Genomic DNA, 19,993 nt, shown 5'->3' on the forward strand with positions numbered 1-19,993 from the left:
AACCAAAATAAATTAAATAATGCACTTATATGTTGTTGAATAATGATTTTAATTTAAATGTACTAATAAAACTTCCTACATCTTTTTCTGAAGGGCATTATACGTATATAAAAGATTTCGCTTGTAATAAAAAAAATCAACATGACAAAAGTGAAACTTACTTCATCTTTTCTTCTTGAAATTCCAAACACCAAAGTCGTGCACACCAACAAAACTGCTAGCCTGGTGTACAATTTCATGATTTCTGTGACATAAAATTCAATATATAAGAATGTGTGCGGTAAATATTAATATATAATGCATGCTTGGGAGGAGACAAACAATTGAGTGTTATTTGATAAACCATATATTTCAGGCACATCTTGGAACGGCAAATTTTGAAACTGATATTTTATTTAATGATGAATTAAAGGAATATACCGTATCAATTCTTAGCGCGAATATTTAGAATACGCAAAACAGGGAAAAGAACTATAAATGTTAGATTGATATCATAATCTTTTTATTGCAACCGAACTTCTGTGGTTCAGGCTTTCAAAATATCGCAATATAGATTATATCTAACAAATATAAAAGGGAGAATATCGTGCAAATAATTTTTAAAATATATTTTTATAAATAAATTGTCTTAAATTTAAAATGAATTTAAAGAAGACAATTTATATGAAAAAAAATAATTTGAATAAGGTAACTTATACATTAACGTACATTGTAAAATACTTACAGTTTTTTTGTAAGAAAATGTGATAATATATCATGATCACAGTATGTTATATACTAGACGTCTCGTTTAATCTTTAGTGTGAAATTTATTCCTATTATAAAGTTCCATAATTTGTTTCGGCAACATTATTATATTCATTATGAACTATTACGATCAGTAATCATTAAGGGGATGATCGAACATACTTTGTTATAGTTACATTCATTCAAAAACACAACATTCGGTTACGGACACTTAGATAAAAAGAAACATGCGTCATTTGGTATTTTGTGGATAGTTGTCTAATTGGCAATTATATCACATCTTCTTTTTATATGGGGTAAATTAGTTCGACCTTTAACATAACTAACGTGCTACAGTTGTTAGTTTCTGTGATGTGTTTTGTGAACTGTTGTTTTTGGTTTTTCTTTTTAAGCCATTGCCTTGTCATTTTATTTTCCACTGATAAATTTTAATGTTCCTTTTGGTATCTTTAGTCTCTCATGAAGTTTAAATGCTGTGTTTAGTAAAGTCGTACTATATTAGGTACCGCAATGGTAACGATATTTGACGCTTTGTTAGCGGGTACAGCATTTTGTTTGTTAAGGTATTCGGCCCATAATTAGCCATTATACAACAAGCAAAATAATTTACATTTTTATCAAGGATTGTAAGTAGGGGGGTCTAAGAGTTCTTACTATGAAATAAAAATCCGCAAAATATTTGAGGTTAACAGCAGAGCTGGGTTACAGTGCCCCCCTTTTTTGTCCTCAAATGCCAAATAAGGGGTTTAAATAGTATGTAATTTTAAGAAATCTATATAGTATAATTTACTAATCTATCTTTAAAAGGAACCTTACATGTAACCTTGTAAAATTAAACATAAAAAATAAACTGTTTTTTGCTATTCTATTTTTAGAACTGTGTTATTGTTACTAATAATAGAAAAAGGAGAAAAGTCTAAAATTTGTCAATTTTATATCATCACTAGTTCAAAAGTGAATATTTCAGCAGAGCATTAAAAAATGACATTTAAATTAACTTTACATATTGTTCCATCCTAAAAAAAAATTTTAGAAACTTTTACCGGACCAATTTCGAGAAATTTTGATTTAGAATGTCAAGATCACAGTTCGTAAATGGAGACTTGGTATCCCTGTTCTGATGTTTTTTGGTATAATTTATGTAAATCTTTAGCAAAACTAACCATACTTCATATAATCTTATAATAAGAATAAACTATGATATTTATGAAATGTAAAGTTCAAAAGGTCAAAGGTCAAGGTCATTTTTGGAGCTAAAATCAACAAAAATCTCCTTTTTTGCTAAATTTTCAAAAGTGTATCTACCTATTGGTCCCATAATCTTCACAAGCTTTGTAAATAAAGACCATTTGATGATATTCAAAAGATCATGGTTTGGTTTCAACCTTTCAGGTCAAAAGGTCAAGTAATTTTAAGAGCTAAAATTAGACAATGACCTCCTTTTTTGCTCAATTTTCTATAGTAAACTTACCTTTATGTACTATAATCTTTCATTACATTTGTTAATTATGATAACGTTATGATATGCATTAGATAAAGGATTAGCTTCAACCTTGAGGTCAAAAGGTCAAAGGTCAAGGTAATTTTAGGACCTGAAATATGAAAATTCTCTCCTTTTTGCTCATATTTCAAAAGTATATAATAAAAAGAAGATATGGTATGATTGCCAATGAGACAACTCTCTACAAGAAACTAAAATGACACAGAAATTAAGTTTTAGGTAACTGTACGGCCTTTAACAATGAGCCAAGCCTCTACCCCATAGTCAGCTATAAAAGGGCCAAAATGACAATGTAAAACAATTCAAACGAGAAAACTCACAGCCTTATTTTAAAAAAAATGATCAAAAAACAAATATTTTACACACAAACAAACCACAACCACTGAATAACAGGGCCAGGCTCCTGACTTTGGACAGACACATACATACATAATGTGGTGGGGTTAAACATGTTGGACAATATTTATGGTTTTGCTACATGTTTTCGATTTTGTCCAATGTGCAACACCAGACATCACATGACAGCATTAGGGCTCAGACTGAGGATGCATTTTCTTATATTTCACACCAGCATTAACTAGAGCTTATTAAAAAATACCCCATCATTCCTGTTCAACATTGAACTCAGTTAGGTTAATTATCTCCAATGAAATATTTCAGAAAGTGTTTATCCTACTTCATGCACATAATAAATAATAGAAATAATCTTCTTCAATGATATAAATAAACTCTATCACATTTCAATATTTATTTGTACATTATCATGAAAGTATAACATGGTCATGATGGTTCAAAGGATACAAATAAATATTATCATATCTATATATACAATGTACAATCAATATTAAATCTTTTGAATATTAACATTGATCAATAAACCATGACAATGAGATCAGGATCAATCATACAGTATACAAAATTAAGCAGACCTATTGCTTTTTGAATCTGATACATGTACTTGACCATGGGTACATATTTTTTTTCACCGATCCATGAAATGTGGTCAATGTCAAGGGAAAACAGTTTTACAGACACGAGGAACTTTCAATTCATGCTCATTGCAAGTATAGATATCATATTATTCATAAGAGAGAGAATTAACATTAAAAACATTAATAAAAATTGCTGAGTTCAAAATATCTGTAATGCAGCAACAACTTTTCTCTTTAGTCTAAGGTTGGTCAAATCCCACACAATTCCTGTTATATCTTCAGCCCCTGATGGTATTGGAGCTTTTAGTACCACATTATATCAATACTGGCTGCCAGTTTCATATTCTATCTCTTTGATATGAGAGATAACATCTTGCCTAACTGGAAGTAAAAAAGAAAATTCATCACAAATTAATTTAAACTTTTAAATTTAGCATTCTGAAGAAGAAAAATATCACTATAGTATATGGTTGAAAGCAATCTGACTACCAAATGTGTTTATGTGTTACAACACTGAGGGATGTTCCAGAAATAAATGTAGGGGGAGAGGGGGTCAGAACTCAGAAGACACTTTTTATTTCACCCCTACCATGCATAATCTTTCATTTGTCATTTCAGTGCCTTTCAAAGCTAAATATGCGGTATGGGCTTTGCTTATTGTTGAAGGCCTTACAATGACCTGTAGCTGTTAATTTCTGTGTCACCTGGTTTCTTGCAGAGAGTTGTATCTTTGGTAATCATATGACATCTTCTTTTGTATATAAATAGGGGTATTAAAAAAAAGATTGTAAAGTTCTAGATTTCTTTTTTTTTTAATAGAAGTCATTGACTTTCAAATATACACTACGTATACAGCTCAGGTGGATTTTGCTTTGTCCACCCGTCCACAGTGGGAGTGGGCAAACTTTCTAGCTTGTCAACTCTGCCCACCCATAGGAGTGGGCATGCAATTTCTTTTGTTTAATCAAAAGACTTGCAAGTACAATCAATTGAAAAAAAAAGCAGATAAGCATTAGATATCAATATTTCAACAAAAAAGAGATTATAGCTGGAGTGGGCCGGTGAAAAAAGCAAAATCCACCCAGGCTGTTGTGTAGCACTGTTCAAACATAATTGATTAAATGTTAGCTAACATACTCAATCAGTTGTTTCAAAGTCCTTTACAATGAAGGATGTAGATGTATTCATAGGTCCCTCAACATTTGAAAATGTCTGCTTTGGTGTGGCATTTGGTATCTGGTGGATATATCTGCATCTTGATCTCACAGGCTAATTTCTACAAGAAGCAAATTATAGTTTAACAAATATGTAAACAGCAGAGTAATCTGAGTTCACTTAGTAATAGGCATTTTTAGTTTGATAATGGGTAATATTTTAATAAAGTTCAATCTAGTTTATTCCTGCCACATTCTGTATGTGCCTGTCCCAAGTCAGGAACCAGTAATTCAGTAGTTGTATTTTAATGCTGTATAACCAATAATTCAGTAGTTACACGATGTATATTTAGTCTTCTCCTTTGAATTGTTTAAATTCATAGCTGATTATGTAGTAGGGGTTTGTCTTATTGTGTAAGGTTGTATGATGACTTAAAGTGGTTCTTTTATATGTCATGTGAAGTACATGTATTGGGGAGAGTTTTCATATTGGCAATCATACCACATCTTCTTATTTTCAAAATGGCTTTCTACCAATGCAAGCATTATGAATATTTTATCCAACTTTATAGATTTAATTTTCAAACTCTATCCATTATATGATAAATCATGGACAAATAGAGAAACAAATAGACTAAAATTCTGATAGAATATAAAACATAAAGGCAGTACACATTCTTTCTCTGCTGGAATTTTGCTGCATTTCTACTTTTGTTAAAATAGATTTTATTAAGCATTGCATATTTGACTTCTCCTTATTTAGATTGTTATCTAACATCAGTTGTATGCTGAAGCTTATTGTATACATTAAAGTAATAAAGTGTTGATTGGATATTTCTCTTTATAGCCCCCAGCTTACAGAAAACCAGATCAAAATGGAGATTACATGTTTTAATATAGTGCTACACAAAAATATTTTAGTGATAAAAAAACAAATAGCAATATTCCGTCATCAGAAATTCACATATTTGTCTTTGATTCTGTTAAACTAATTAAAGATCAAATGAATTTTACTAATGAAAGATTGTTTTCTGATATGAGAAGATCGTAAACGTTTTGCAATTTATTTCTAAAATACCATTTCTATGTAAATACCAAAAATGTTCGAAAAAATATCGGAACGGGATACAAAGGGGACAGTTCACCCATTATTAGTCGAAAATAAAACATCAAATAATGACAATGTTAGAAAAATATGTGAAGAGTAAAATGTAATAATATGTCCTCGCTCAAATGAGAAGACATCATAATCTCAACTGATTATTATTACATTTTTATAGACAGACAGACAGACAGAATATTTTATTATAGTGTCACATACCAATACTGAACAATATCATACATAATAATATAAGTATAAAAATACAAATAAGAATTTAAATCGGAGTTAAAATATCGGTATCCAGCCATGACTGACTTATGAGACACTTTTGCTTTAAAACTTATTCTAACATTCATTTACAAATGAATAAATAAAACTTTTACATCACAATTAAAAAATCAAAAAAATCTGTTATACACAATATTTTCTGCGGTTAAACATAAAATATAAAGATTTTGCTAAAAAGGCTTGTATACAGTCACGTGACATCAGAAAGATAAATTTGTCATCATGATTAAAATCGTAAAAATTTGGGTTAATTGCACTTGCTTTCATAAAAAGATCATATCGCAGATCTGAATAAAATTCACAATGCATTAAAAAATGTTTTTCGTCTTCTACACAATCAACTGTACAATATTTACATTTTCTGTCATTAAGAAGAGTTTTTGGCTTGGTGTAACGACCTGTCTCTATAGCTAAAGGTAGAGACCCACTTCTAAAATTAGATAAAATACGTCTATGTTGTCTATCATTTACATTTTTGAGATATGAACTTGTTTCTAATACATTTTTATAAAGTCTATAAGTACGTAACTTGTTACCATTTGGTTCATTTCGATCTTGATACAATTTTTCAACCCATTCTTGTTTTTCAATTTCATACAATTTTGTTTTAATATCATACATTTTATGTCTGTTGGAATATTGGCTATCAATGATATCATATATACCAAGTTTATGAGCTATTTTACAACATTTCTTGTCCCACGATCGAGAAATATTCATACCCCACATATGGACCTTGTGTGTAATTCTATAGTCATAAGTATATCGCACTCTCAAAAATAGACGGTACGTTTCTAACAGTTCGGCTGATTTTGTTGTTATAAAACCCATATCACCTAACACCGCTATATTCGACGCATTTGATGAACTTCCCATAAAAAGTCTACATGCCTTGTTCTGAATTGTTTGAACTTCTCTCCAGTTGTTGTGTCCCCATAATCCGGCTCCATGTAATAGCACGGGTTCAATAAGAGTTTTATAAAGTTTTGTATAAACATCAAATGACATCCCTCCACATGATAAAAATTTAGTGTATACTGCAGAAAGCGCCCGGCTTGCTGATTTTGTTATCTCTCGGATCGTATATTTGTGTTCCATAAATTCGTTTATATGTAATCCTAAATATCTGTACGCATTGTCAAAGCTAATAGGCATATCACCGCATTTAAAATTGAAGGCTGATCTCGGAGCCTTTTTGTTACGAAAATGTATAATTTTGGTCTTGGTCTCATTTAAAGTCATTCTCCATTTCATACACCAAGAATTAATACAGTTTAACATATTTTGAAGACTCTCTTCGTCTGGCGCGATAAGTGCAATATCATCAGCATATAGCAAAATTGAAACATTCAAATCATCAATGTCTACACCAATATTTAGAGCACGTATGTCTTCAGCTAGGTCATTCACATAAATAGAAAATAATGAAGGCGACATTTTACAGCCTTGTTTCACACCAAAATTAACAGGAAAAATATCAGTCAAATAATGTCCCAGCTTCACTGCACTTTTAGTAGCATCATATAAAGATTGTATAGCCTTTAGAAATATCCCATTTATGCCTATACTCATTAATTTATGCCATAACATATCACGGTTCACATTGTCAAATGCCCTCTTTGCATCTATGAAACAAACAAATGTGTCTTTCTTTTTAAGTTTTCTGTTCTTTATAATAGATTGTAACACATAGAGATGATCTAGACAACTTCTTTTTTTCCGGAAACCGTTTTGTTCTTCCGCTAAAATGTCATTCTGTTCGAGCCAAAAACTAAGTCTTTTATTTAATATATCTGCATATATTTTGCATGGTACGGATATAATTGAAATGGGACGATATTCTAACGGGTTCAACGGATCCATTTTGGGTTTGGGAATCGGAGTAATTATACTTGTGAGCCATTCTTCCGGCACTTGTCCTTCGGTAAAACAAAAATTAACAAGTTTATGTAACAAATTAATACAATTATCATTCCGCAATATTTCACTGGGTATTTCGTCTATACCAATGGCTTTACCTAGCTTTGCTTTATACACTGCATCCTTAATTTCTTCTCTACTAATTTCACGGTTTAATCCACTAACATCGATATCGTTTCTGTAGTTATTTTCATTTCGCACTCTGTTTTTGATATCTGCTAAAAACGTATCATCATAATTATTGCACGAGTCGACGCTATTGAATGCCGATTCATATTCTGTTTTCCACTTTTCGAGCACGGTGTCAGTGTCATTTGTAACTTCACCGTTTTCCGTTCGAACCTGATATAAACGTTGCGTTTTACGTTCATTTGCTAGTCCTAGCTTCCCTATAGATTTCCAGAAATCTTTCGTGTTATGTCCCTCGAGATAATGTAACTGGTTTTGCTGTTCTATTTGATACCTACGTTTTGATTTACGGTTAAATGTATCAAAGTTTTTCCGTCTTTGCACGTATGTACTGCGTAGCGTTGATTTAGCGTTTGTTTTGCAACTCGTCCATTCCTTTTCAGCCTTGCATGCTTTATCCCATAAATCTTGAAGCTCTTCATTCCAGTATGGCTTTCGGTTATTTTTATGATGACGTTTATTTGGAATATTTTGCTTTTGTTCTTTACAGGTAAGTTCAATTTCAGTTACCAATAAATGTTTTAGTTCTTTAAAGGCCGAATCAACGTCACGTCGCTGATCTAAAGCATGTTCTAATCTTAAAATAGTATCTTGTAAAAGTTTTTGCATAGGTTCATCTGAAAAAAGTTCGTTACGTAAACCATCATATCTAAACCTTCTCGGCGCTTTTAATGGTTCATTGCCACTTAATTGTTCAACTGAATCGGTGTTTTCGGCATATGTTGATATCGTGCATTCTAACAATGAATGATCCGGAATAGATTCGTAACCAGCTAAATCGAATCGAGATATAATATTTGACATTGTATGAACTTGGAAATCTATGACATCATTTATTTGGTCATGTGGGGTAAGAATATAATCTACCACTGATTTTCCTTTCGAGGAAATATTTGTATAATCATGTTTACCAATACGACCATTTAACATACATAAATTACAATCTACTAGAAATTCAATAAGCATTTCCCCATTCCTATTTAAAACATCATCAATGACATCTCTTATTTGCACATCATCAACACCTTCAATAAAATCTTGCATATCACCACATCGAGCATTAAAGTCACCACATATATATAGTTTTCCAATATTTTGATACATATATACTTGCTCTAGTAATTTGGTAAAAAATAAAAAAGAGTCATTATACACAGAATTTCCAGGGGGTAAGTAACAAATACATATACAAAAAACATCTTCGTTATTACTAAATTTCAACCACATGATATCTTGTATATCATCATTTAAAATCTCTACCTTAAAATCTTTTAAAACATCATTTTTTATTAATACTGCTACCCCGCCCGAACCTCTGCGGGAATTTACATTTTTTGAATCTCTATTTCTAGAAAAACATTTATACCCTTCAATTTCAAGATTTTCTTTACTCCTCAAAAAAGTTTCACATAGACATAAAATATCAAAATCAAAGTTATATAATATCAGTTTTCTCAAACTATCATTGTCATTCTGACGTGTAGACCATCCACGAACGTTCCAGACACCAAGCCGTAAATCCTAATATCCGCGACGCCTGCCTCGACCACCTCTACCACGAGTGTCCCTCCCACGTACTGTTCTCCATTCGTTCCTATCATTTCTTTCCGATTGTTCGTGTGTACGTTCCGTTTCATTACGTCGATGTGTGTTTCCTTTGTTCTTTATTTTCCCATTCACAAACACAAAGTCTTTGTCTCGTCCCATACCCTTGAGAATCGCCATCATATTTGTTTGATTTACTTGTGCCTCCCTCGTAAGTTCATCCTCTATGTACACTCTGTTATATTCCCGTGTCTGTCTAAGCTTGATCTTGTTTTTCATAATTTTCTCTTTCTGTTCGGATGTTTCTACTGTCGCTACCACTACACCAGGATTTCTTCCTCTACTTTCTTTCCTCTCAGCCGAAATAACTTTCACATCATGGATACGTAGACCATCTCTTATTATAGCGCAAACTCGATTTTTCGTGGTAGCAGGGTCTGTTTTCTCTGCCTCGCTTTCACTAAGCATCTTGATAACAATGTTTGTGTCGTTTCGCGTTTGATTGTTACTTACAGCTCCTGCATAATCATTGCGTTTCACTTGCTCATTTACATCACTTTTCAAATTTTGAAAATCAACTCTCAGTTTATCTACAATGCTATCAATTCTTTTATTTACAGTATTTACCTCTGTTTTAAATTCGTTCTTCACTTTGTTGACCTCTGTGCTTATCTTAGTGTCAATCATTTTTGTTATATTTTCAACAATATTCTTGGCAAAGTCTTTCTCTAAATCGTCTATGCGTTCAAAAACTCTATCATTTAAGCTTTTCACCTCAGTGGCTAGATCGTACATCAACGATTTAAGTTCATGAAATTCTGAATCTTTTTTCACTCGTTTGTTTCTTTCAGTTTCATCATTTTTAACATTTTCAGATCTAGGTCTTTTAAGTGTGTTTTCACGTGTTTCACCTGCATGCTCTTGTTTGTTTTTGTGTTCAGTACTGTCTATTTGTATGTTATTTGTTATTACCTCACTGTCATGTCCAGTTTGGTCCTCCATATTTCCGTCCTATTTCGAATTCACAGAAAGTTCCCAAAGAACAAATTTCAGTAATTTCCTATCCTTCAGTGTAAATGTTTATCTCTAGAAATACTAAATTCACTATATAGTTCAGTAATACACTCCACAAATCACTATTTAACTGCTAAAAACTAACTTTTTGGGGAGCTCAATCGTCGAAATGTAAACAATCATAGGTGCGTTCGTTTATGTTGTGAAAGATTGACAATGTTGATTGGTTTTAGAGATTTTAGAGGAAAGTATTGTACATCACATATTAGCATTCTTTAATATGTCTGGTAATGACTATTGGACACTTTTATCAGTAACTCCCGTTAATAAAATACATATGTTACAGCTTTTACATTATGCTAGAAAGACAAATCTTTGTTTGGCTTGCTTGCTTTGTTTGCATCAATGTTTGCTCAAGCATGGCAATTAAGATAGGCGGGGCTTCAGCTTGTATAAATCATACTTAAATTTTATTGGACGTTATGTTTGAGGTTAAGGACACCTAATTTTAAAACATCACATGACAAATATTCTCACATGGTTCCTCACCTGTAAAAATACAATAATTTGTCAATAAAAGAAAAATGTAATCTTTTTTTTTTTTTGGATGAGGCTGAGAAACTGGCCTTCAACATTGACCTAATATTGTTTTTTTTTTTTATAGCATATCAATTTATTAGTTCAGTCGGTTATTTCAATGTATATCCTTCTATTATGTAACTCAAGAAAATATTCCAAAAAATGGGAAACAATTGTATCGAAAAGAGAAAATCGAGTGCACCTTTTTTATGTTAGGGTGTGTTTGAGATGAATATTTTGTCTGGAAAACGTACAATGCAAGAGTATTTGATACAACATCTCGCTTCGGATTCTATCATTTTATATAGCAAAGCTACAGGTTGTCTTTTTAACTTAAAAAATCACAGTACTAAAAGATGAAATATAGGGGTCAAGTGAAATACCTATCCAATGGATCACAAAATCAGAGTATGTGTGTTCGAATAGCTATTTTACTTAAAGTGCTTGACGACAGTCTTTAAGTTGGATCTTTGAAAAAAAATTGTCTTCCATTTCTAAGATTGTGAAAATGAACTGGCGTAATGGGGAGATCATTTCGACGAAGTAGAATCTTGTCTGTATTGTATATTTACAGGTAAGGAAACATATGAGAATATGTGTCATGTGATGTTTTAAAATTTAGTGTCCTTAACCTCAAACATAACGTCCAATTAAATTTAAGTATGATGTATACAAGCTGAAGCCCCGCCTATCTTAATTGCCATGCTTGAGCAAACACTGATACAAACAAAGCAAGAGAGCCAAACAAAGATTTGTCTTGCTAGCATTAATGTAAAAGCTGTAAGGACTCATCTGAGTTTGGTGAGTGTAATTTATAGTACTTACGGACGGAATTTGCCAAATTTTTATAAAAGATGTGGCTCTAATTGAAAGAAGATGTAGTTTAGATTTTGCAGATTGTTCTCGCATTCATATATGACTTTTTACAGTTTCTGTGTTTATTAACACATGCATTGTGTATGATCTTTTAAGAATTGAATTCTTCCAACCATTGAGTTATAAATATCAATGATAAATACAGAAATATTCCCATATTCCATGTAGTCAATAATTAGCGTCAATTAACAAAATCAGATGTTTTCAGATACCTACTGTTATTATATATCATAACCTATTGTAGCGCTTTGCATCGGCCCATATACGTTTGAAAAGTATTTTTGCCTGGCGGGAATATTCAATTTATTAATTATAAAACATTTGTTTTAATAATGTTTAATTTATTTTGAAAAAAAATGAAACTAAGACAAAAAAGGAATGATTTATCTGTAACAAAAGTTAATCACACAAAATAAATACGACGATAGTAAACTATAAAAGAAATGATACATTGAAGAACACAGACAATCTTGATAGAGATTTATGTTGTTTATTTGGTGCTCAAAATGTAATCAAATTATTGGATCCTTTTCAACAACGGAATTACGCATGCAAACAAAGTTTTGTCACAAATTTTATGAAGCCATAAAAATGGATATCAATACGATGAGAATTTAAGTAAATATGAGAGAAAACAATTGTTATTTCTTGACAGCAGAATAAACGTTCAATAACACATTGAGCATATACACACAATATACTTTACCTTTGTGTAAACAGATAATCTTGTTTGATTATCACAATAGAATTAATTTAATTAAGGAATGACTAATATTTTTTCTGTCTATGAAGAAATAACATAAAAAATTTGGTGCACACTGAATAACGCGCGTAGCGGGTTATTTAACAGTGTGCACCACATTTTTTATGTTATTTCGAATAGACAGAAAAAATATTAGTCATTTCTTATAATTTAATTCTAAATTCCATTTTAAACCGTAGAAAACCATGAAAAAACGTTGATGACGTTACTGTCACATGACTAAATTATGTCTATGGGCTCATAACAAAATAACGTCAGCCAATCAGAAAACGCGTTATATCCAAAATTAAATTACATTAATTTAATGTTGGTGCATTAAAATACTGAAGACGAGTACTTGTCTACGATCTTTAACGGATGTTAGGCTTATAGTAATGTGGAGCAGCACATACAACCTACTTGCTGATTAGAACGAAGAAAACATATTAGATAAAGCAAAATGGCATGAAATCAAAAATACACTGTTTCTGTTATAGACGAAGGGTTTAGTCAGTTCGCTAGCGCCTTTAAATAAAATGTTCAGTTCGTAAATGTCTTGCAGAAGTTTCAAAATTTTAATACCACACAATTATTATAGATCTCATGACAACACATTTGCAGTCAAAACACTCCATCTTGGTCTATTTGGAGTCATTGCGATTCCCCCTGTTTTTGTTTGTTAATTTGATTAGTCTTTTTGATTGATATATTAGATTTGAACATCGGCAAATTACTGTTGACTATATTTGAACAGAAGCAACCATTTGAACGTTACTATAGGAAGATGTCAACAAATATGTTTCTCCTGTCGTAATTTCAGTCTCCATTCTTCTTTCGTTTTTATTATTTTTGCTATAATGTAGTCTGTCATTCGAAAGATGTATTTGGAGTGCAATCTTCACATATTTTTGTCAAAACGCATTTATTTGTTTAAGTCAATATAATTCACAGTACTGTGCATTTATGTGTTTCTACCCAAATGTATATTGCAGGACAAGTATAACTCAATGTCAAAGTTTGAATGTTCGCTAGCGGCTAAAATTTGATGATAGTAATATAGACAGACATGTACTACTTAATATAACAACATCAACTTTGAATGTTTGATGATTAATGTGTAAAATATCACCGTGTTTCATACTTCATGTATTGACATTCCAATCAAGCATAATGACAAAATCCATTTACATTCAAAGCAATTTTACAACCAAGTTATGCATCATAATTGCCATATTAATAATTCTAATTACTTTTATCGACATATGCTGGTATTATTTCTTACAACGGTCTATTGATTGTTAAATTACCCAATACAATAGTAATATTCTCTTAAAACAAATGGTTCTGCTGTGAACGAAAGACATTTTCAATTTGAATGTTTTATCTTGCCATGTAATTGTGTTTTTCCGTCCACATATACAAATATATAAATAAGGAGATGTGATATAATTGCCTATGAGACAACTATCGAACACATGTCTTTATTTTTCAGATATCAAATGAATGCACACAATAGCAGATGGTAAACAAAAAAGTAATAGTTCAGATTTTTTAATCGTACTTTACAATATTTATGACAATATCTCAATAAAAGAAGAAAAAAAACATTGTTCGTTTTACTTTACAAATATACAATTTATATATAATCAATAGAGAGAAATGTTTATCACAGACGAGAATCACTTCGAGCTACGATCTCTCTCAATAATGGAACAGCATTACCAGTTGGTGGTGGAATCGCCGACTGTCTCCGCTGTAAGAACATTTAGACAAAGTTTATTACATATTTTTATTACTGTAGAAGTTGCATATTTTAACATATTCTCCTTGAGAGAAATAAAAACATCTAGTGTTAAATGTGTGTATTTATCTGATGTACCTAAAGGTCATCATTTTACCATTTTATTCATTTATTTAATTTATGATACTTATATTTGTCATAAAACTTCTGCAACACATTTTACAGTTGTCTACTAAACAAATGATGAGAGATTAATGTTACTATGTGAATAATTGTATCTAAGATCTTACTAATAAGAAAAAAACAGGAAAAAGACACCAAGCTGACTTTCAAAACTAATAAGTCGAATAAAACCTGACAACAGACATGAAAAGACTATAATGTACCTCCATGTCCTTTTAAGATAGTTTTCTCATTTGCAAGAATAACCATATATCGACCATTTTATAGTCTAATGTAGATACTGTTTGTTTTTAAATAGTTTAGCTGAATAACCTCCAAGAAACAATTTATCACGGGAAAGTTAATTTATATCATCATGTTTTGCTAACTGTACTTGACTACATGTACAATATATCATACACTTTTTGTTATTGTCTTCCCTACATATGTATGGAAGTGTTTTCTAAGCATCTTGAATAACATAAACGGTACCAATTTTTCTGCACCAGATGCGCATTTCGACAATACATGTCTCTTCAGTGATGCTCGTGGCCAAAATATGTAAAATCCAAAGCTTACATAAAAGATGAAGAGCTATAATCTAAAAGTTCCAAAAAGTATAGCCAAATCCGTGAAAGGAATCAGAGCTTTGCATGAGGGAGATACATTCCTTAATTTATAATAATTTTCAATATTTTGTAACAGCAATTGAAGTTACGAATTGATAATTCTTACATGATTTCCATATCTACGTTACTTTTATGTTTTAAAAACGGATAACATGTTATTAATTTGATTTATTGAGGTAGTATATATTTCATTTAAGATACTTTTGCATTCATTGTACATATATGGTTTTCAGCAAATCAATATAGCGTCTATCTACTGTTTAGTTTACTACATATCGTAAGCAAAAGATATAAAAAAAAAATTGATAAAAACTGCAAAGGATTGGGTTTTGATTTAACATATATTTCTCAAGAGATTACTGATGATTTGTGTGAAAATTGGTCGCCGAATCACAAACTGAACATTGAAGTCCTTTAGATCTTTGTTCAGTTTGTGGTTTATTAATCACAGTTTACACATCGATGACCTCTCGACAAAATGCGTTCAAACCTACAATAAAGACAGACAGACGATTAAAACTGAATTTTATTTGTTTCTTTCTTTCTTGTATCGTCGAGTTGCTGTCTAAATACCGGCTGCTTGTCGTTGATTTTGTTTATATGTTCAAATATTTACAATAAAGACTCTAAAACTTAGGCTATGTTAAAAAGGACAACACATCTTATTATAAATATGAAGTAAAAGTCAAGAGAAACTTGACAGGCGAATAATTTATGTCTATGAATTGTTATATCAAAACTGATGATGTTTCAATTTGAATTGTTAAATTTACATAAATAATAAAACAAAAACATTTTCATGAAAAACTACGACGTATTGATATACATTACTATGCTAACATATACATTACATGTAAAACTAATATCTATATCTACAATGTTCATGCAAAAATATACTCGAACTGAGCTTCCATGCGCATTCTGTTTGCTATTTCACATATATTAATAGCAGTTTTATATAAATAACTACACAGAACAAACACTGGGTACAAGTGCTTTATTTTAATTGAGATTTAAAGTGCAAGGGGAACATGGACATTTTTCTGAAGCATTTTGCTACATATATGTAATTGCTTGATACCAATCAACCATCGTGTTTACAAATTGCATGGATAAAATTGTTTCTGTAAGCAGAACCAAAAAAGTGAAATTTGTCAAAGAGACACTCATTAGATAAGATATACATGTTATATTTACTGAATCATTGCAAAATGGAAAATACAATGGTTGATTATGATTACTTAAGCAATGATAGTTTGACATCTAAACATGTACTGATTACATCTTTCTAATATTGACGTCTAAACAGTCACTATTTGTACCTGGTTAACATTGGGAACTTCTGTTATAGATGTAAATATGGAAAACGATCGGCTACCACGCCTAAAACTTGTTGAATGGACCATTCTATTTTGGAGAAATTGTCCCCAGTGTTTGCGTAGAGTCATTTGTACCTAAAGTTACAACAAAGTTTTTAACTTGTAAAAATTTCAACATACTAAATCATAAGTATTGGTACTTGTTTCCTAATATTCCATTTTATGATCACTTTTATCTAAAATGTCTATAAAGTGCTACAATAAAAACAGGTCAAAATAAAGGACACCTTTTGCGCATTTTTGATGATTGTAAAATCGTGCTGCATTCAATTAACCAGTTAAAGTTTATTGAAAATGAAATATTTCAAATGAGTCAAATATGACTTGGGCAACACTATTCTTTTTGGGTAGGAACTTTGGTGTTTTGGATGAATTTAACGTTAAATGAACATTTATTTACAGAAAAATAAAAGAATGAGGTATTCCTGAAATTACACGAGGGTTTACAACTTGAACGGTTTTATAAACAATGGTCGAAACATTTCATCGAGGACACTGTTTTCCTTATGAAATAAAGTCGCTGTGCGTTATAAGAGATACAGCTTCTGCAAGAAGTATACTGAGGTTTGGCACATAAAATGGAATATTAATCACAAACCATGGCCAATAACAGCTGGATTTCTGAACCTAAATTATCACATTTAGTATAACAAAAATCAATCTATACCTATTTGATTTAGACATAATAAAACAATATATTTATTTCCAAATAATTTAATGCGGGTTAGAATTAACATCAGATTTTCCACTGAACAATTACTCTTTCTTTTATATGTTTTTTAAGATATAAGAACGCGCGTTTAATTAGCTTCCAATGTCAGCTGACAATTTCTCATGTTCGTTAAACATCACGAATCTAAACACATGTTAACTAATCTAAACAACATTACTATTTGGAAATAAATATGTGTGTATAAACTCCGACGAACTATGTGGGTTATACCTGCGATTGTTTCTTTGGTGGTGGGTACATGTAAATTCTGATTGAAGTATGAGATGCATCCCACCTTGTAGGACGTTTAAAGCATAAATGACGCCTTATTGTATCTTGAACCTAGAATTATAGACTCATATTGTAAGAACGATAACTCTGACTAATAAAGTATACAGTAGATATCTATTTTTTTGTGATATACTTTCAAGATATATATTCTTGAATATATTGAAAAATAATCGCTCAACATAAATATTGAAGATATTGCAAAGGCATTGTAAGAGTGCTAGTTTTCATTTACAAAGGAAGTCCATAAATGAAAATAAAAGGAATCATTATCGTTATCTATAACATTTTGTTTTTTTCTATTCCTGACTGCAAAAAGTAAAAGCATTTCTTTTGATATGAATTGATCAAGATAAATATAATTGAGGCTTAATTGTTCATGTTTTTTGGGAAAAATAGCAAAATGTATTAATATGCAACAATAACATTCAGCCATATGAGAAAGGGAGTTTGTCTTCCTGACTACCACCCATCATTCAAGATATATTATACTCTGATGTTGCAACTTATTGATGACAATAGGTTGAAGTCTTTTATCTTTAGAAGATGAAATAGCCGTATGATCTATCAATTTACCGATTATATCTTATTTTAAATTAAAAGAGAAAGGCGTAAGGAAGGAACTGCACGAATAACATATGATGCTAACCCTGTAGACAGACCCAGTATCTGTATTAGATATGATTCTTTCTGTTTTTTCGTTAAACAATATTTGTTGGGTTATTTTTAAAAGAATTCTGAGATTTCAAAATTGGGAAACTACTGTTGCCTTTAATTTATAAAGATTTTTTTATTATTGGTATGATGATTGATCTAAAAGTTGTGTTTTAATTCATACAAAGTTTAATTTAAACACCCTTGAAACAAAGCTTTATATTTTACCTAACAAATTGCCGTTCATCAGAAAATTACGACTCATGACTTGGGGCAGGCACATACTATATCTTCGACTACTTATTCGGTTGATGTCGGGTCAAAGCATTGTAGTAGTATGTACGGAAATATTGTTTGACATTTCAAAATTTCAGTTAATAGTTAAGATGCCTAAATACCTTATTAACTATTGCATGTACCTCACAATTTAAAAGTTACAGGGTGTGAAAAGTTGCTTGTCATATTTGTATTTCTTTTGTAAACTTTCTTCTAATTTACAAAGGCAATAATAGTTACTTACCTCTCCATTCAGGAAACAGTAAAGTAATGAAATAAAGAAGCCTTGGAATGACACAAGGAAATAAGTAGTAAATGACCAGATACCAAACGCAGTGACTCCAGACGGTGGATCTGTCATTACGACAAAGTTTGTTATCCCTAATAACGGTAGAAGAATGATTGCTGCTTTAACTGCCTTCCTGTTAAAATAACAGTGACTTCATTAAAAAAATATAACATTGAATTGAAGAGTTAAACAAAAAAGTAGAACCTACATTTCAAATGTGATAGCAATAAGTGTTGCTCACAACAGTTTCATTGAGTCCAATAAGTGTAATAATTTTAAATTAATGGAAGTCAAAACTTTAAATAACTTTCTTAGACCTATCTGATTAATGGTTTTGAACCCTTAATTTTTAAATCTTTACCTATAATGTCTGTTTGTTTTGCGACTGTCATACACGTGACAGGTTAAGATAGTTATAAAACCATGTCAAACCGCGACTGTCATACACGTGACAGGTTAAGATAGTTATAAAACCATGTCAAACCGCCATTTTCTTTATAAAATAATGGCAGTACCATGTCAGGAATAGGACAGTTTTTATCCATTACTTTGATGTGTTTGAGCTTTTGATTTTGCCATTAAATAAGGAACTTACCGTTTTGAATTTTCCGCCGTGTTCGGTATTGTTTTGAATTAACTATTTGTTGTTGAAATAATTGTTAAGCTTTTTACAAATAAACTACATGTTTAATAGCACGTTTGATCATTCCATTTTTTTACGGCGAGCTTCGTTTTGCTCAGTCTTTAGATTTCTTTGTATTGGTATTGACAGGTTTTCTTCGACTGAGGATTTTAAATTGTCCTTCTAATATCGTCTGCCTTTTTTATTTGCTAATTCCTATTTTCTAGGCTTTGAAAACACAACATTAAGTACAATTCAATGCTGTTGATTTCTACAAACTTAAATATAAACCAAAGCTATTGTTTTCTCTAATCGTTTGTATTCAGCTAGTTTACCGAACACATCTGAGCTTTATTGTTTCAATTCTAAATGACATTAATTTACTGGAGTGCAATTTAAGAAAATGTGTTCACTTACCTTACTTTGGTGACATGTGGTTCATTTGTCTGACTCTTTTGCAATTTTGTTATTAAAACTCTGATAATGTTCAGCAAAAACATTAAATTTACCTACAAGATAAAGTTAAGTAATATGTAAATTTAGGAAAATTGTCACATCATTCTGTATATTATTCCAATGTCTTTAAACTTATTAATTGTACTAACTAAAAGAAAGACACCTTAAACGCGTTTTCGTTTTTTGTTTACTTTTG

General features: G+C 31.0%; 1 protein-coding gene and 1 long non-coding RNA gene across 5 annotated transcripts in view; both read right to left on the reverse strand.

The window, feature by feature from the left end:
- Positions 1 to 2,981: 2,981 nt before the first annotated feature.
- On the reverse strand, positions 2,982 to 4,719 carry LOC143062463 (uncharacterized). The gene is made up of 2 exons (XR_012974762.1): positions 4,318 to 4,719; positions 2,982 to 3,561 (listed from the first exon to the last, which is right to left on the reverse strand). It is a non-coding gene; the product is annotated as an uncharacterized LOC143062463 (long non-coding RNA).
- A 9,207-nt stretch (positions 4,720 to 13,926) lies between these two features.
- LOC143064964 (PDF receptor-like) overlaps positions 13,927 to 19,993 on the reverse strand; it is a 109,859-nt gene continuing 103,792 nt past the window's right edge. For 2 of the 4 annotated variants that reach the window (XM_076238199.1, XM_076238198.1), the window contains exons 11-14: positions 19,759 to 19,850; positions 18,675 to 18,852; positions 16,444 to 16,575; positions 13,927 to 14,342 (exon numbers count right to left, since the gene is read on the reverse strand). In XM_076238199.1, the coding sequence (XP_076094314.1) occupies positions 14,256 to 14,342; positions 16,444 to 16,575; positions 18,675 to 18,852; positions 19,759 to 19,850 (489 nt within the window). In that variant the 3' untranslated portion in view covers positions 13,927 to 14,255. Of the gene's footprint in view, positions 14,343 to 16,443; positions 16,576 to 17,443; positions 17,555 to 18,674; positions 18,853 to 19,758; positions 19,851 to 19,993 lie in introns of all 4 variants that reach the window. The other 2 variants (XM_076238200.1, XM_076238201.1) reach the window with 2 other exon arrangements.

Source organism: Mytilus galloprovincialis, chromosome 2 (genome assembly GCF_965363235.1).
Source record: "Mytilus galloprovincialis chromosome 2, xbMytGall1.hap1.1, whole genome shotgun sequence".
Classification (NCBI taxonomy): Eukaryota; Metazoa; Mollusca; class Bivalvia; order Mytilida; family Mytilidae; genus Mytilus; species Mytilus galloprovincialis.